Source organism: Pieris brassicae, chromosome 4 (genome assembly GCF_905147105.1).
Source record: "Pieris brassicae chromosome 4, ilPieBrab1.1, whole genome shotgun sequence".
Taxonomy (NCBI): domain Eukaryota; kingdom Metazoa; phylum Arthropoda; class Insecta; order Lepidoptera; family Pieridae; genus Pieris; species Pieris brassicae.
In genome coordinates, this window is record NC_059668.1 from 13,343,741 (window position 1) to 13,363,505 (window position 19,765).

The 19,765-nt window shown below is 31.2% G+C and overlaps 1 protein-coding gene across 2 annotated transcripts in view; it reads right to left on the reverse strand.

Moving 5' to 3' along the window:
• Positions 1–353: 353 nt before the first annotated feature.
• Positions 354–19,765, reverse strand: part of LOC123708849 (protein O-mannosyl-transferase TMTC1-like) — an 89,950-nt gene continuing 70,538 nt past the window's right edge. For both annotated transcript variants that reach the window (XM_045659783.1, XM_045659784.1), the window contains exons 6-11: positions 5,240–5,325; positions 4,556–4,818; positions 4,067–4,207; positions 3,902–3,986; positions 3,525–3,703; positions 354–2,913 (exon numbers count right to left, since the gene is read on the reverse strand). In XM_045659783.1, the coding sequence (XP_045515739.1) occupies positions 2,746–2,913; positions 3,525–3,703; positions 3,902–3,986; positions 4,067–4,207; positions 4,556–4,818; positions 5,240–5,325 (922 nt within the window). In that variant the 3' untranslated portion in view covers positions 354–2,745. The remainder of the gene's footprint in view (positions 2,914–3,524; positions 3,704–3,901; positions 3,987–4,066; positions 4,208–4,555; positions 4,819–5,239; positions 5,326–19,765) is intronic.

The window sequence follows — 19,765 nt, forward strand, 5'->3', positions numbered from 1 at the left end:
TACTATTACGTTAGTAAAAACTTAAAGTGTTTTTTAAGGAACTAATATATTACTAAATTTATATATGCGCGTTATAACACTTACACTACTTGAAGGCACTACAAATTACGTGTCAGGTAGAGAAGTTCTATAACCTAATTATCTCCAACATTATGAGAGAAACAAGCGTAGTTTGACTTATATAATATAGCAGGTAAATAAAACATAGAATAAAATATTGAAGCTTTTATTTACAAAATTATCAACATATAATATTATCACTTTGGGAATTTGCAGTTTTACTTGCATAACACCATAAATATAACTAGTATAAAAACAATAATGGTTACAATTCCTTGATAATGTCTAAATAATTGAGTAATACAGATAATATCGTTCAATTAATTTCATTGTCAGTTAAATAATACAATGAGATATCATGTTTTTAAGAAAAATGTACTTAGTATGTATCGATGTTTAGTGTATATTTTTCCACAATTCATCAAGACCGGTTAAGCAAATTGAGCATAATGCATATTTTGTTGAGAGTAAGGTGAGGTCACTGGCGAGGTTACATGAATATCTTGATAAAGGAAGTTACTTTATATTTAAAATTGTTTGACGCAATTTCATGAGACCACATTTGGACTACGTAATACCAATAGTTATTAGCTGAATACAAGTTCATAACAAACACTATTGCATGCAATTTAATGTATTTTCGGCACAAATATCGGAATTAAAAATTATGAATTAGGCCAACTATGATAAAAATCACCAGTCTTGTGTTAATAAAACAAATAGCTTTAAGCTTTTAAATTAAATAAAAAAGTTTTTTTTGGCTTTTCTATTCCTACAAAGCGTAATATACATTTATTGTCACAGGTGTGAATGAGAAGATGACAAAATATATTTGGGAATTAAATTATTATCTAATATGACAATGTCATGACAACCGATTCCTATATTCAAATAACGGATGTATCTAACGTTAAATATAGGAATTTAAACACTATGTACATCTTTTTACATATTTACCACGAAATAACAATGAATGGTTATTATTAAATAGATATGTTTGTTTTATTATAGGAAATAAGTATGCTGATAGTTAAATTAAATGGCTAATATCAATTAAATTATTATAAAAAATAAAGTTAGCGACGCGGTTTCCCGCCATTATTCTTATTCTAAACCCGCATTTTACAGAAGACTAGAACGTATTCTGCCGTACTTAGAATCGTTCATTAAGATTTGACGGTTATCTAAGTCATTTAATAAAGATTTTAGTAAAGTACACCCAGTAGGTGTGAAACAAATTGTGTACTAATCGAGCATTAAATTGAATTGCCGAATTGTTATTTTCCTCAAATGTATAATTATTGAACAACCATTAGAGAATCTAAAACTTAATGGACGATTGAGTACGACTAGAATTAATTGCATATACATTGAATTATAATTTGCGAATAACCTCGATATAATTTAAATGACTTAATAACAACATTATAATACGAAAACATTGATAAATATAATGGAAGACGAAGCAAATGAAATGTTTTCCCTTATTAAAAGAACCTAACCGTTTATATATTTACATATGAACACTGACATTTCTACTAGACTTCACGAAATAATCTAAAAGACTTCAGTAAAATCATTAATATCAGTGCGTTACTGTATCGAGTAGAATATATTTGAAACAATATCTAAGCGTTTAAAGAAATTAATCCTATATTTTATAATCCATTATAACAATTCCTTTGACTAAAAGAAAAGCCAAGAAAAAAGCCACTCAAACGTTTTCAAGATAATTTTGAGCCTCTATCTAATTGACTTTTGCGAAATGCCTATATAGATACGAATGCTTTAGCACAAAATTTGTACTTGAGTGATTAGTCCGTACTAAATGAATGTTTCAAACTCTTTCATACAACAAAATAGTGCAAGAAATTTAAAAGCCGAGTGCATGTGCACAAAAATGTTTTAGCTGGATTACGTATTTATGCGAACAGAAACTCGAAAAACGTTGAACCATGAATAAAAAAGCTTGTAAGACGATATACAATTTATTCCTATAATTGATCCATTTAGGTACTAAGAAATTTCAATCAAAATTAAACGTTTAGTGAGTACTGAAAATGTATCGTTATATTACTGTTACTATTCAGATTACTTATTAGTAGAGGAGCCCAATGACTGGATTTACTCACGGGCTTTTGAGGGTTGCCATCTATGTCGAAGAATTATAATATTATGCTTACCTATATTTTTTGTATGCTGAACACTTTTGTGTGTTTTTCTTTCATTTAAATCATATGACTTTTATTTGAACATTTAAAATAGTTTGTTTAAGTTTTGACAGTAAAGATCAATTACGTAACCTAATCGAACATTTATAATATGTTATTAGGAATATCTCTGCATTAAGTGCACTGAGTATCATCTGTTGTATAGGATATTGCGCGCGTTACCTCTGCCTTTAAAATAAAATTAATTTAATATAAAATTATTCAAGACAATAGCGATCTTGTCATTAGTAATTAAGTCGAAATATTTGTTTATGTAAGTAAAACTTATAAAGTCATCTATTACTTAATTACAATAATTCATTATATTTGACAAGTCTCGTATCAGCATAATATATAGTCCTTACGCACCACTCGTGCGTGAGCAATATCGTAAAAACCTGGGCTCCCCTACTATATAAAATAAATGTTATACATGTAATTAAAACACGATTAAAAAACGATATTTGGCAATTGACTATTTCTTCCGTTGATTGCTCATTAATGTTCTCACCCGCTTGAGATTTGTGATCGTAACTTGGTCGTTAGGTTGCAACTGCAACGCGCGCCTGTATGAAGAGGCAGCCGCTACATACTTCCCGTTCAGGTGCAGAATAGCGCCAAGATTCGAGTGGTACTCAGCTTCCTGGAATTGTACGCGAAATATGCTATTTGTTTCGAAAATGTCTATTGGCTGAAACTCGACGGGACGCAGAGCTTTTGTATTTCGATGTATTGTTGAATTTTAAGAAATAAATGCTTTGTACATTATTATTAAAAATTTTAATCAATTAACATTCAGAGTAAGAGGATAAAAGGAACCTTCTGTTACGTATATATTTTTATGGTTAATTATCTAAGAAAAATGTATATTTCACCATGACTTTGATATTTCAGTTAAGCTCATTTAAAGACCTTTAAATATTGGGACCTAAAAATAAATATTTATTTAATCTATACATATTATGTTTACAAACATTATAAGTCCCCTTATTTATAAGAACTAAATCAGTGTATTTAAAACATTATAATAACTAAAGAGTTATTGCCGTCAAATTTAATTTAAACTTTGATGAATTCTGTCAGATCAGTTTTTACTAGTACTTTACTTAATGCCGGCAATGCACTCGCGAGCATTCTGGCATTGAGTGTCCATGGGCGGCGGTATCACTTAACATCAGGTGAGCCTCCTGCCAGATTAAAAAAGATAAAATAACACCGAGTTGGTTGTTTTGAAATCCTTAATCTTTAACTTACATTAGGGTTTAGCTCTACTGCCCTCGCATACCAGCGCTCAGCAGAACGGCATTTTCTTGCGTCCCGTAGCGCTCGCGCTGCCGAAGCCGCTCGCGTACTATCAGTCGGTGATAAACGCGCTGCTGTTACCAACTGTTCAGCCGACTCCCGTAATCGACGTTGTGATCTTAGAAACATTCCTAAAATACACGCATGGATATAGCTATATGCCCTGTCACAAACACGCACCCACACATAAAAACATACGTTAGCAAAGACACACAATATTAATAAGTATTGTATTTTAGGTAGGTTAGGTACTGTTTATCGTAATTTGTATAAAAGCTGTTGGCTACCTAAATTTAAATAAATAAAGTTTGCATTGATACGATATTTACCAAATTGATCTCGTACCGCCGGGTCATCCGGCGCTAAAGTTATTGCCTTCTTAAACCACGTCTCCGCTTCCATGTTTCTACTTGTCTAAAATTATTAGGTATTGTTAAGTATAGGAATACAAATGTTTTTAAATTAAGAATAATGTAGGCCATAAAAATACTCACATTTCTAGCTACAATCTGAGCTAGGCTTAAATAAGTGGCCGCGTGCCCAGGTGCGAGAGCTAACGCTGATAAAACGCTGTGTTCAGCCTGGGCCCATTGTTGCAATTGTATATAAATATCCCCCGCCATTGTTAGGACATTCTACAAAAATATATGAAGGTAATTCAAGGTATTCCGGAATATTTTTCAGGAAAAACATTTTGCAAAACGACAGACTACATTTAGTTGCTTAAAAATATGAACTCGGAGACATTTTGACTTGTTATTCTTTGGACAGACAATCCAGCGAGGCTTACAAAGGTGCCCGTTGAATGTCACATTTATAAAAATATGGAAATACGGTAAGTGCTTCGTTCCTTTGCTCTAGTTTGTAACACAAAGAAATAATAATAGACTGCACTTTTGCCAGCCTTTCTGGAAATTAAATAACAATGGAATCGCTTTATTATATCAAAAGATTTAGATACTTAAATAATCATATAAACATACGTGTCGGGTCCAGCCTACAATTGGTGAATTTGTCACAGGAAGTATCTGTAGCGCTTCCTTGTATGATGATAAGGCTTTGTGCCAATGCCCTCTTCGAGAATGCAAAGCAGCGAGCTGAACTAATGCTGAGACGCGTGCTGCGTCATGTTCTCTGCGATCACGCACGCGAATTCCGTCGGCGCGCGCGCCCGCCCGTAGTGCGCTAGTTGCCTCAGCTAATCTCCCGTCAGCCATCAAAGATGTGCCAAGATTTACATAGGCCACTAAATAAATTAAAAATTGTATATAAATTGAGATATTATATTATAGAAGTAATTAAATAATTGCTTGAGCTGTGATACTAAATATAAAATAGCTCTGAAATCCTTTATCCTTTATACTGTTTACGTTATCGTTACTAAATTATAATTTTTAACAACCGGAATTGTATAAGTATATATATTTAGAAAATTATAATATTAGATTTTTTTTTATTAGTAAACAGAGTATTTTTTCAACCTTAAGGGTATGAACGTAAATAAACTGTTATATAACCCATTTATGTTTTAATATAAATATAATAATGTGGCTTAATTGAAATTTAATAGTGTACATAGTAAACGTTACTCGAGATTTATCGAAGCAGAAAACTGCCGAAAGTAACTTAAATTAAATTAATTACGTAGAAATTCAATATTCACTTACAAGCCATGGATGGTCGAAAATAAATTGCCTTTTCAAAACTTTTGATAGCCTCGGCGTATCGCCTCTGGTTTTGGTGTAAAATTCCTCTGTAACAAAATTATTTGTAACTTAATATTATAAACACTATGGAAGCTAAATGTAGGCTAATCTATTTTGGGTAAATTCACGTAGATTTTGTGTTAGCTTTATGCCACAGTTATATAAGACAAATGCAAACTATTCACATTAAAAATAGTTTATACATTTTGTTCCTAGGCTCTCGTACAAAGAAGCAAGTTTTTTTTTAAATATATAACTGGCAGAAGGATCATCTGATGTTAAGTGATACCGACCGCCCATAGACACTTGCCAGCATTTTAAGAATTGGGAATCGCTTTTTTTTCCTAAAGTACTTTAAGTAGAATTGGTTCGCATACACGATTCAGACCAAAACATTGCACCTACAATTAATTATATAAATAACTGCATAATATCTCACATTCCTATCAGGAACAAATCTCTTTAATCGAAATATGCAGGTCAAATGGTCAGCTTTAAGCTTATTATAACCAGGATGAATCTTTTGCTTCAAAAGACTGATTAATCGAACATGAATTAGAGATTTTATATGCTCAGAGAAGGCATGATCTATGGAATTTCAAAATTTATAGCAAAAAATTAGATTATTGGATTGGGTGGTAAATAATTAAGAATAAATTTTTGTTTTATTAAATTAATTAAGGGTCCTCAATGGTAAATAATAGAAACAGACACACACATATATTTGTATATATATCTATAAAAATCGTAAAAGTTCAATATAAATGAATGGAATAAATATGTATTTACAAAACATCAAGAGCCCCTTCTTACAATTCAATTGTCATATTACGTAATGTTTTAACATCGATGCGACCCTTTTATTTTATATAGCTTTTTATGAAATATATTTATAACACGATGTACATAACTAACCTACTCCTAATTTTCTCGCTAAGTGAATGTAATTCTTTGAGGAATAAAGTATCGTCGAACCGAAATAACATATAATTATACCCAAAAACACCGATATTCCATTAATTAAATTAAATTTGAAATGCAAATATTATTTATTTTCATTTGAAACATGTTCGAATTAATACAATTTAAAATAAATCAAGGTGATTTAATTTTCCGATATGATGGTTCGAAAAACAATACAAATAACAGCCTCAAGCACGCAACTCATGAACCAATAACACAATTTATGAAAACTTTTACTCTTTGTGTCATAAAATATAGTTAATATTTATCTACAAATAACATTATTTTGATATATACAAGCCTCTGGCTCGTGGTATAAATCGCCGTGCTTAATGTGAATTAAGTGATACAAAGTGATTTTTGTGTGCTTCAGTGATATAGTATCAGAATTTGCGGTTGGGTTTATTGTGGTCGCTATTAATAATCGATTGGCGTTTATAAATATCGTAGTAGAAAGAAGAAAATTCTAGAATAATAAGTTTTTTTTAAATGGAATCTCGCTGTTGGCCCCAAGGTTCTCGCCCTTCCCTGGGGAAGGCGATTTTTACCCTAATCTGATTCTGGCTATTTTTATTATTATTGGTCATTTGCTATCGTGATTGGATAGGATAATAAGAATAAATAATTTGTAATTTGTAATAATTTGTGGTACGCCTTATACTGGTCGCCGTGTGTGTTTCAGCGAGGGGCATAAGATGGGCTTACCTCATCCATCTTTGAGTCTACATTTTACTTCAATATGTAAGTTTGGATGTAAATTTTTAGATGTGTAATACAACGAGATTGAATACTAAGGAACATTATCACGAGATACTCAGTTTCATTATACAACATATCGTTATACCATACTTGGATTCCGTTTAAGTTAGAAGCTTAGTAAAAACAATCCCTATAAACTTTTCATAAAATCTATGTGTATATCATTAAATATTTACTAAAGACAAAAGTTGACTAAATATTAAGCTTTGGATAAAACCAAAGTTTTTATGAGTTTCTTGAAGTAAAACTTCTTTAGGCGCATGAGAGTATAATCTTTACGGATGAAACGTCGTTGAGACGGATTGAGAGAGAGTGAGAAAGGGAGATCGAGAAAAAATACACGCTATTGGTTGATGTATTCATTTAGTAGTTAAATATTAGAACCTTAGATGACAATTCTGTCCCATGACGTCTTGGGCAGTAAACGCAGATCACGTATTGTGTGTAAACAGTGTGAATATATATACAAATACACGGAGTGATCATATACTGGTACATGATCATCTATTGGGGCTTTTGACTTAGTAATAATTAATTTACAAAGAAGTTTCACTTCTGAAGTGTGTACTTTGTACGCACGCACATTTTATAAAATTAATGAATGATATTTGTGATGATAAAATTGAAACAAAAATGTTATCTGTTCCCTTTTAACAAGCTCATACATTTTAAGGGTTCAAAATGCAAACTATGGTTTCTCGTGAAAAGGGTTGATAAATATCCGAAAAGGGTACGATCTGGGTCGATCATTGTATGAAAATCACATTCCAAATTTGAATACATCGGAAATGTGTTGTTCACATGAAACTCATTAAATTAAATGAATATATGTAAGGCTAAAAGGGTTCTCACTAATAAGATAGAAATTACAAATGTAAAAATGTCTCAAAGGTCAAAGTCATATTTATTTAGAACATTTCTATTAAACAAACATACATAACATAAGGTGTTTACTTACAAAATTAATAGTTTATTACTAATTAAAGCCTTCCCATATTTATAAATAATAATAAATCGTTTATTTGAAAAGGTGGTACATTCAGATACATGACTATTAAAAACCTCACAATAATAACCAAATATTAATTATCATGTCATAACAATAAGAGCAGTTCAATTATTTATAAGTGTTGTTAAAACTTATGATTTAAAAGCTCTTCCACATTATAAAGACATCTTTAAAAATCTAATCTTCAAAGCTTTACGTGGCAGTAACTTTTGACTCGGTAACTTCTGGGAAGGTGATTATATAGTTTGATAACTCGTTAGAGACAGGCATCTTACTAATATTACAATAATACTTTGTGTGATTAAATTCTTCACTTCATTAGTAAACGTAAAAACAAAAACTAACTGACAAACAGGGCATACATTTCGCGCGACATAGCCTGTATATTCTTCTCTAATTCGAGCACCAACCGAACAGTTTTAATATACTTATACAGGAACGGCATACGTCATTTCTCATAAAAAACTAGTTTAATAATACATAGATGCGGCAGTGCAATATTGTCCGCATGAATAATGCAGGCTCTAGACTCGGCTCAGCGTGGGCTCAGCGAACACTAATGAGAATGGTCCGACCCGGGCATTGTACCTCGTCTACGCCAGCAATAATTTGCTCCTAATTCCCCTCTAATTATAGTGACGTGCTCTGTATTACATTGTATTGTTGAAATACTTTTATTTCGGTAATGTTTTCGACGAATATACCCAAACTGCATTTGTTTCAGAGGTACCAGTAGTTCGATTTAGAGCAATTATATCGAGAATTCATGTAGTATTGAGAATTAAGTTCCGCTAGCTCTCATACTAAAATAATAAAAGGAAGTCGATTGTATTAATCAAAACAGTATTTGAGGGAGAAATATGAACCTTTGAGCAATTAAAAAAAAACATTTTAAATAATGCATAAAGATTGATTTTTTACATCGCTTATGTCAGATATAATTATTGTATACCGACGCTACGCGGAACTCGTGGTAAACCCATTGTTCGTGTAACCATAGGGATACATGCTATCTTAAACCCGCGCTGAATTTAGCTAACGAGAATCTAAATAAAAATAAAAATATATTTAAGATATAAATGACATGGTTTTGCTTTCAAATAACGTGCAACGGTAAAAAGTAACGCTTAAAAGTATTTTCGTGTCCGTTTTATTTAATTACTTAGAGGTAATTACACGACACGTTGGATGTATCATTAATTTATTTTACGTTGCATAAAAATTCAAGTAACAAAGGAAAGAGATTACTTTTAAGCAATACAGTTATATATTTACAGTAGAAATTTTGTATTAATTTTGTTACTGGATTTGTACTTGAGCTTGAAGGACTATCTGATAAGTGTAACGTTTTCAATCACGGAGTAAAAACTAGTTTTGTATCTAGCCGTAAAAATTTAAAAATGTAGAAAAATAGTCAATTTTTATTGACTTCTATCTCAGCTAAATGTAAAACACCCGATACTTTTGACGTGTTAAACTCTATATTTGTAAACCAAAATGGTTCCTGCATTTAGCTTTAAAATATGGACATGTTATATTGTACAATAATTTAACTATATCTATAGTAATATAAATGCTTTTGTTAGTCTAAACCCGAACCTGTATAAACATTTTGAAATTAGTAGATTCGAATTTAAAAAAAACATTTTTGTGGTGATTAGTCCATTTATAAAAGAAGGCTATTACCGACTTAGTTCGACAGAGAAAAGCTAGTAATGATGTAATCAAAGTATAACAGCACAAATTTGCGTACGAGTTCAAATGTCAAACTCAAAGTTAGCTTTACAATTGAACAGTTGAAGGATTTGATTCAATACGAAACAAAGTCACCTAGTGTCGCTTTAATATTTGTTTGATGTGGTTTGAAACGCTCAGATCAATTGTAAGTAATTTATGCAGCGAAGCCTCACGAAGCGAGGCTTCCGGGCGTCACGCGATCGCGACATTCCGCGATTCAGGCAAGGTGACAAATTGTAAATTGAATTAATGTTTACCTGCTCACTTAAATTATAACTTGAGTTGGTAGGTATGGTTTAGGTATAATCAAAATTTCATAATGTTGCGATATTAGTCTACTAAGGCAACTAAACAAAATCATTGCTAAATTATTTTAATGAAATATATTATACACTATCGACATATTTATGTGTTTGCAAAGTAAATCCACACTAGCGATATTGTGTATATTATATGTTTAATACATGTACTTTATTATACTTCATTTAATGGTTCTCGACATTATCGTATTGGCATAGTCTGTAAGGATAATGTATGTATTTATGTAATAAATAAATATTATTAAAGAATTTTTAACAGTTTCGTTGAATAAAGGCTTTGTAGGTATATATAATTTCAGTTAAACCGTGAAGGTTTATTATTAATTTGATATTAAGTTAATTGTTCGAAAATAGAAAAGTAATTGGTATCTTTGTAGTTTAAATATCTACAACTCAATGGTGTCCCTGTATATAAAGTAAATAATATTATTATTTTTTAACTTGAAAAAAGGATAATAAATAACTGTTAGTAAAATAAAAATACGTTTCCATAGGGTCTGCTAATTTTGAAAACCTTGAGAATTACATCGTTCCAAAAAACGAAACATTTAGGTTAAACGAAAATCTGTAAATAAAGAAAAAAACTTTGAACATTCAAGAGGAGTCCAAAACCCGTAATCCCATTAACAAACCATATTAGTTCTCGCAAATGCGTTTAAAACGAAATTGTTTCGCAAACAGGCGATATGCAAAATAGCTAGGTGTTGTCGCAAGTCTAGCTGTCGGGAATGTTAAATATGTGTGTGCAAACATGAGCTTAATCTACGTCTTATCGTAAGGACACGGTATGTTGTCCCGGTACCAGTCTCGTGTGTACCCTACATTGCTTCCATTTTACCGTAATGGAAGCGGTGTGAAGTGAATTTGGATTTGCATTGGTGGAAATGGATTTTAACACACCATTTAGCACCTACAGCGCAGATAGTATCGTGAACGCGATTTATGAGCTAGAAATATTCTAATATTTGGCGTACATTTATACAAGTGAGCGGTTTGAAATGAGCATGTTGCTTTAATAGCTTTAATACGTGCCGTTGTAATTACGAATTATTTATTTAAAATGTAAATTAAAACTGATTGTAAAACATAAAACGTTACGTTAAAGATAAAATACCGATTTTTAAACAAATTATAATTACTATGACGTCTCTTCATTTTTGTGTTGAATAAAGAATAAACAGTACTTGACGCCGACATCACCTTTTGGGGTCAAAATTATATAATAATTTAAACAATATATAATTTATGAAATATTGATATTGTTATTAAAATAAATAATATAGATATCCATTGGAAGATGGGGATGCTATTTGTATGGACACGTTTGCCCCGTCTCACTTCCCTCGGAGAAGCATAAAATCTGGGGCGGCCGCAGAGATGGCGGAAAATAATAAACGGCCCAAATATTAGATATTAGGCTTTGGAGTAGAATTGGGCTTAAATGCACGGGTTCAAATGCACAGGCGCAAATTAAAGATTTAATTTGCCGCCTAGTAGATAGTACCGGTGACACCAGAGCTGGTGGTTTCCTCGCTCGAAGAATAAGTAATGGAATACAGTGAGGAAATGCTGCCAGCGTTAAAGGTACACTGCCACAGGGACCAAACTTTTTTTAATTGTTTTTATATTTATTTTTATTAATTTTACATTATTTCTCTTATTACATTAAATTTAAATACTGTATATTTGACTGTTAGGTTTAGGTTTTATTTAAATAAATATATATAATATTCTGAAATATTCATGATAAAAATTATATTTTTGGTACAGAAAATCACACAAGTAGAAGTAGAAGCGAATCCTTGTATTTAATAAATTATTAGTGAATACTCGGGGAAACAATTGTGTAGACACGTGCCTACGTGCTCAAGTGACAGCGTACCAGCAATTGAACTGAATGTCTCTACTTATACCGTAATTTACATTATTATTCCCAAATTACTACTAAGTTTGGTATTTACAAAATGTATAATAACACGATGAGCTAAATTTCAACTAAATTAAAGCAGTTAAATTTGATTGTTCGTGTTGGAGGTGCATTTCTGATAAAATTTCAATGTATGTTCTGTATATACGAGATTAGTCAACAATGAGGCTGGTCCCTGTGGGGAAAGCGACCACAACCATCACATAAGAAAAACGAAGAACAAGACAAAAATAAAAAGGCACTCTACGAATAAAGTTTTGTATATAATAAAACTCTTTGTTTGAAGGTGAGTAAGAACTGACTTACATGGTTTAAAATATGAGCTTATAACTAACACAAAACTAGGGCAGAGGGGTTGCGACGCTAACAAAAACAAATCTTGCTTATCTAAGGGTTTATAAATCTAAATGACACTTATGTTCTTGGACATTATCGGAACCAATAATGTTAAAATACAATTTATGAGTATGGTAAATACTTAAGGGCTTTGTTTACGCATCTAATTAATATATAAAATATAACTTAACAGTGTCACAATAATTAAAATTAGTCACTTTCAATGTAAGTTCATCAAAACAAGACAATTAGATATGAGCAAAGCATTGACATAAATCTGAGAAAAAAAGAAGATAAATGCAAAAATATGGAAGAGTCTTTTACCCTAAAAGGGACCATACAGTACTAGACGGCTAAAAAAACGAACTTAAATTTTTACAACTTATACCACTTATACTACCACAACTAATACTCATATTAAGAAATGTTAACTAACCAATTCTTGTTTGGAGCTCTAAGCTCTAATAATAATTTTCGACATAGAAATATATATCTTCAGTATTTGCACGGTACGGCATTTTATATTCACAAGCGAAATCCATTATTTTCTATAAATATTAATCATTGTATTCATAGTAAATTAAATCTTATAAAAAAGGACCCGATGAATTTTAATCCAACAACTATTACTGAGTCTCCTAATACAGATAGCTTTAGCTTTCGATCTCGATGTTATGTCTTTGCACAATCGCAAGGTTGCGACATCAGAGAGAACTAGATGGAAATTTCATAAAAACGGTATGTCGTATCACTATCCAAAGTGTACGTTTTAGACCCAAATGTCGATGTGAACAGAAATCTGAACCCTTTGCCTACATATACAATGAGGGTAGAAATAGCACGCTCCCTGATATGCCTTCATATATATTTTTATTTTTTCCGAGTTTCAAATTATAAAAGAGATATATCATATTGTATAACAGATGGTATATCATATTTTTTAAACTAAAAGAATATAATTTATTTTTGTGTCTTTGTACTTGTACTAGCAATAAACTTAATATTACTAATAAAACTACACGGTTTTACTGAAATTATATTTTACTACCTACAAAGCTTACCTTTATTCAACGAAATTATTCAAAATTCCTTAATTATAATGTTGTCCATTTACCTTAGAAAACTAATAGAGTAGTTATAACTGCTTGTTTTAAAGATCAGTGTTTGAGTAGTGGCTTCAGCGTGCGATTCTCATCCCTGAGTTCGTGGGTTCGATCCCCGGTTGTGCACTAATGGACATTATTTCTATGGGCGCATTTACCATTTAAAATAAAAAGTCGACGGCATGTGTCAGGCACAGGAAGCTGATCTCCTACTTGCCTATTCGATTGACAAATGATCATGAAACAGATACCTACTGAAATCTGTAGCGCTACTGATTTGTTTTTGAAGTGAAACTGTTGGAAAAAAAATTACCGTCACATTTTTGGGTTATGCGTCACACTTTTCCATTCCCTGCAATCTTTTTCTTGTCCCTACCACTGTTGATTCGAATATATATATATTATAATGAATATGAATTTCTGTAAATTATCTTAGTAGTAATAAGGTAAAATTTAATAATTGTATTATTTGTATTCATGTCTATGATAATAAAAGCCTTTTGTTAAAATGTATGTAATTAAACTTTATTTAACCAATTTCTGTAACGTTGCATTATTTGAAAAATAAGGTCAAGCAGGAGTTTCCCTTCATACGTGTACACGCACACATTTGTTAATAACTGCTTTTAACATCCTAACAATTGATTATGTATATTTATTTCGTGATCTATTTACAATCGTAAAACGAAACATATTTTCACCAGCTTGTAAGCTTTTACGCCAGTACATATATTATCAGCGAAGTGATAAAATGCCTATACCTAAATATGAGGTAATAACAATAACTTTGAGTCAAATGGACACGTCAGCAAATATTCTTATAAATAAACATTGTTTTCATTCATTCTGTAAAATAATTGCTTTAATATTTAAGTATATTGTTTTTATTTCAATTAGTTTACGATCGAATCGGTCTTACACGATATATTTAGTAGATAAATAAGTATATGATCTTAAGGAGTTTTTATTTTATATAATATAATACTCGTAGGGGGGCAAACAGGGTGAGTGGCCGACCTATGAGAGAGGAGTAAGTGGGTCATAAACAGCACATTTTAAAATGTGTGCGTTGTCTCAAAATTAACTAAAACAATGAAAACCAGCCATATTATTACCTTCAATTATTTACTATTAATACATATGGCATGCATGGCATGGCAATACTTCATATTATTACTTTTAAAAATATTAAAATAAAAACATCCTTTTGGTACCTTTCCAGCCTAGGTTTCGAACTTAATAAACAAAATTAAATTATAATCATTAAAAATTTGAAATACATCGCCAATTGTATTTGTCATTCATATAATCAAAATATTGTTTTCCACTGTTACATTATATTTAAACTAAATTCCTTCGAATTGTGATACATAAACAAGTTGTTATCGGTACCGCCACTCCTTCCGATGTCTAAATAAATTTGATGCTGAACAATCGATAATTGGAATGCAACCTTAGAATAATTATTTTAAATGGATTTATTTCAACCTGTCAGTTTAAGTATAGCTTAGTCCATGCGGTGTATGCAAGACCTCCGTCAATAAAAATAGAAATCTCGTTAACTAGTAATTGTTTTACTTTAATGTTAAAGATGTATCGACGTCACAGAAAAGTCGCAACCATCTTCTAAGTACGGTAAGTGTTTTATTGAAATATACGTTAATTTATATCGATTGTTATTGGCGTCCATATACAAAAAGAAGGTTTGTTATGAGTTAACATATCAATTTTACGTGTTATAACGCTTGTTTTGATTGGTTTACCCTTCCGTGGACAAACTTTTCTGTAGTCAGTGCCTACCTTAAATTGAAATATAAACTTAATTAACCTGAGATAAATTTTATTAAATTGAAATATAAACTTTATTCAATTGATATATAAACTTTATTAAACTGAGATATAAACTTTATTAAATTGAGATATAAACTTTATTAAATTGAGATATAAGCTTTATTAAACTGAGATATAAACTTTATTAAATTGAACTATAAACTTTATTAAATTGAAATATAAACTTAATAAATTAAGCTATAAACTTTATTAACCTGAGATATAAACTTTATTAACCTGAGAAATAAACTTTATTAAACTGACATATAAACTTTATTAAATCTAGATATAAACTTTATTAACCTGAGATATAAACTTTATTAAATTGTGATATAAACTTTATTAAATTGAAATATTAACCTTTGGTGCTCCTTACGGAGTAGGTGGTTCATATATTTTCTTAATAAATTCTGATTTAAACAAAAGAAAACCGATTATTTATACATATTATTTTTTTCATACTGGATTTGTTTATGACCCAGGTACGCTCTAACTTTCAATAGTAATAGTTACTTTGTATTAAGCTCAGTCTAGGTAATATATAAAGTTTCAAGAAGATTTTAAACGGATTACGTAGTTAACAGATCTTTATAATAAGGTTTTAAGGATCATTATTAAGGGTCATTAATATGACATACAACGGTAAAAAAATCCTTTTTAATAATCTATGTATGGAACAGTGGTTACAGTACAGTAAATTCTTACCTAAATTTCTAATATGTGCTCAAAATGTTTATTGGTTACCAGTACGAATCGGCCATATTTTATAGACCACAATTTTATGATTTTTTGTTATAGGTAATTTTTCAATGATTTTTTAACAATAATTCAAGACATCCCTACATATTAAAGACGAAATTAAGACGAGACTTCTCAACTATTCTTGATTTCCATCAAGTTCTGTTTAAGGATAGCAAATGTAGTGAAAACTACATGTGAAGGACGTCAAAGTCCAAATCACTTTGATTGCCTTAAACTGTAGTTAATCAAATGTCTGCTTTCTTTCTTTTACAGAAAATGCGGAGTACTAGCTTCCAAGTGCCGAGTTTACACTGTATATAATTCTACATTTGGCACTTGATGAAGCCAGCTTGTATCGTCACCTTTATAGACATCAAATGATTTTTATTTAAATTTTATCATTGACGATAGGAATTCAAACGTATTCAAGTAGACAAAAGCAATAAAAACTCTGTTGGATTGGCTTAATTACTTTTAATTATACCTTTTTGGTCCCTGTTTCTGAAATACAATTTACGTAAAATAATAAGACATTTTTCATATTTCAGTACAAGAGTATTAATGAAATTTTTGTCGTGTTCAAATCAAAAGCCAAAATTATAAAAGTTATTTAACATAAAATATATTATTATTATTACGGTTCCTAATCTGTATAAAAGAGGACAATTGGAATTTTACCAACACACTAGTCTTCGGGCCTTAGTGATTCCTCAATACACAATACTTATTGCTTATTTGCCTGAAAATGATTTAAAAAACTTATTATATTAACTAAAGATGCCTTCAAGAGAAGAGCGTGCCAATTATTATAAGGCCGACTTGTGAGCGTCCTGGCAATGAGAGTGTCCATGGGCGGTGGTATTTCTTAAAATTTAGTGAGCCCTCTGTCTGTTTATTTTCGTAATATAAAAAAAAATTATATTACTACCTATATATATATATATATAATTATATATATATGCTATAATATTGCTATGCTTAAACCAAGTCCTACGCTATTCTGTTATTTAGTTGCTTATTGAGATAAATACGAGAAAAACATTAATTAGAATTATCTTTAGTGCTACATATTCTAATTAAGCTTCTTTAACATCCAATCGAATTTACTACGTTTTTTACAGTCAATCGAAATCTACTCTACAATCTCTCACCCCTTGCCGAAAAGCACTCAATGTGTCAAAAATATATTATTATTAGTACTATTTACATACAATATAAATAAAAATGAATATGTTGTGTGTACAACGCATGAAGACAGCTGGACCAATCTAGTTACTTTTGTATTCATTTACTCATCGAACTTCGAAGAACGGGTTTCTATGGAGAAAAATGGAAAAATCCCACGGGAAAACCAAAATCCAGTTTTATTCCGCAAAATGTAATTCCGTAAAAAAATACTTTACATCCAATAAATTGATTTATACCTTCGTTGTGAATTATTATTCTTGTATGTTCATAAGACGGTAAATTTGTGAAGATATTCGTTAATTTGAATTTGTAATGAGCGCTACGCAATCTGCGGCAAAAACCCAATAAGTAATGAAACTCAACTCCCGTATTGTAATTGTCTCCCCTTTCCTCGATTATACTGAGCGCATGTTATTAAAGATAATATCAGCCCCTCTAGCCAATATCACTTCGTTAGAGAAAACGATGGCACAATAACGTTAAGAACATATACCGAGAAGCCGTGAACGTTGGAGTTATATACGCTAACACTTTAAAACAGTACATATATCTGCTTGTAGCACAAAAATGACAATGGCTTATAATAGAATAAAAATACTGGAGCTTCAAACGTCTATCTGTTTCTTGATATGCGAGTCTAGTCTTTGGTGTCCGATTGCCTAACCTAGTGTTAGTACTAGAATTTATTTCACGCATAAATAGATCAATCAATTGTTTCAACGTCGGAACCCACGCTGGTTGGGATTCACGCGAATAGCTAACACTAACACCCTTCATTTGAGTAGAGTTAAGAACCTCTGATAGAAATAGGAATGGTACGAACTCGGTGACAGACTGAGTCCAAGCAGTTTTATGTTTGAATTTATGTTAGTATGGTTTAGAGAACGTGTTTTAGCATTATGCTAATAAACATAAACTATTTTGTATCATAATTCATTTATTATTACATAAATTATTTAATATTTAATATATTTATATTAATGGCATTCCATTCGTTGATATAATAAAATAATATATAAGATTGTAGAAATTTGTCATAGTTTATCACGTATGCTTTAAGTTGTGTATTAATGTATATATCATGTACATTTCATTACCGCTTACTCATTTGTTAGGAACATGAACAGAATATGTTAGAATTTCTGAGAAACACGAGCGGTAATATAGGTATTTTGATAACTCAATTACAGTAGGTATATAATCGTGCTTTGTGTTTTCATAAATTAAATAATTCCACATATCCCACCAAATTTTACTAAAGGACTTCGGATCATGTTGTAGTCTACCTGGTTTTCAAAATCAATACATAAGACAGAAATTAATATAAAGAATATTATCAGTAGATTATTTCAACCTATAATAAAGACAATAGCATCAAATCAAAATCTTACTTTAACTTACACTTTATAGTTGTAAAGAGACAGAAATTGCGACACCTACGCCTTTGTTGGCAACGCATTATCAAAACATACTCTCGAAGACCGCATATCTTTGACCCAGAAAACAAAGATTACAGGGGAGGCATCATCAACTTGCCTATGAAGAATAATCCATGAGTTTAAATTTAAAACTAAAGGACTATTATTACGATTTCAAACTCCACATCGCCTTATTTGAATCAGTTTAATGGGTAAAGTGCTTTAAGCCACAGTGAATCTCTATTGAAATACAAATTTGGTATACCTAAAATGCGGTAAATGCGAGCATACAATAAATCACGCTGACTAATGTGGCCTGAATTGTCAATCTACTCTCATCCTGCCCAAAGCGAAGCTCGTCATACAAGTGGCATATATTCGAATTGATAATTTAATAAGCATATGTATAAGCGTGTTATTTATACAGAATTGTTATAATTAGTAATTAACATTTATTACTGGTTATGTAAGAGTGAAGTTAATCTTGGATGCAATAAGAACATTTCTTTCACTACCCTATGCTTCCTGAAATTTATGATCTGTCCGCTATATCCAATTGGACATTAAATCTCGTAGCTCTGATGCACTGTTCTTTAATTAGACAATTTTGACGGATCTTAAAAGCACAGTTCCCGTGACCATGTAATAATTAGTCTATTATACGCCAATCGTATATATATATCAATGGCGATACAACCTTTTTAGGTCTTGGCCTCAGATTTCTGTATATGTATCATGATAATTTCTTAAACTAATAGGCAAGTAGGTGATCAGCCTTCTGTGCCTGACGCACGCCGTCGACTTTTTGGGTCGAAGGCAAGCCGGTTTCCTCACGATGTTTTCCTTTACCGTTCGAGCTAATGTTAAATGTACACATAGAAACAAATCCATTGGTGCACAGCCGGGATCGAACCCACGACCTCAGGGATGACAGTCGCACGCTGGAGCCACTAGGCCAACCCTGCTCTTCGCCAATCGTATAGCTGGGTGTAAACATATGTTAGAACAGGGGGTAAAGGGGTAGGAGGCTCACCTGATGTTAAGTGTTAAGCTCATGGGCACTCTCAATATCAGTGGGCTTCCGAATTGGTACGCTCTTTTCTTAAAGGACCCTAAGTCAAAGTATCATGAAACATGGGAAGTGAAAATGTAATCT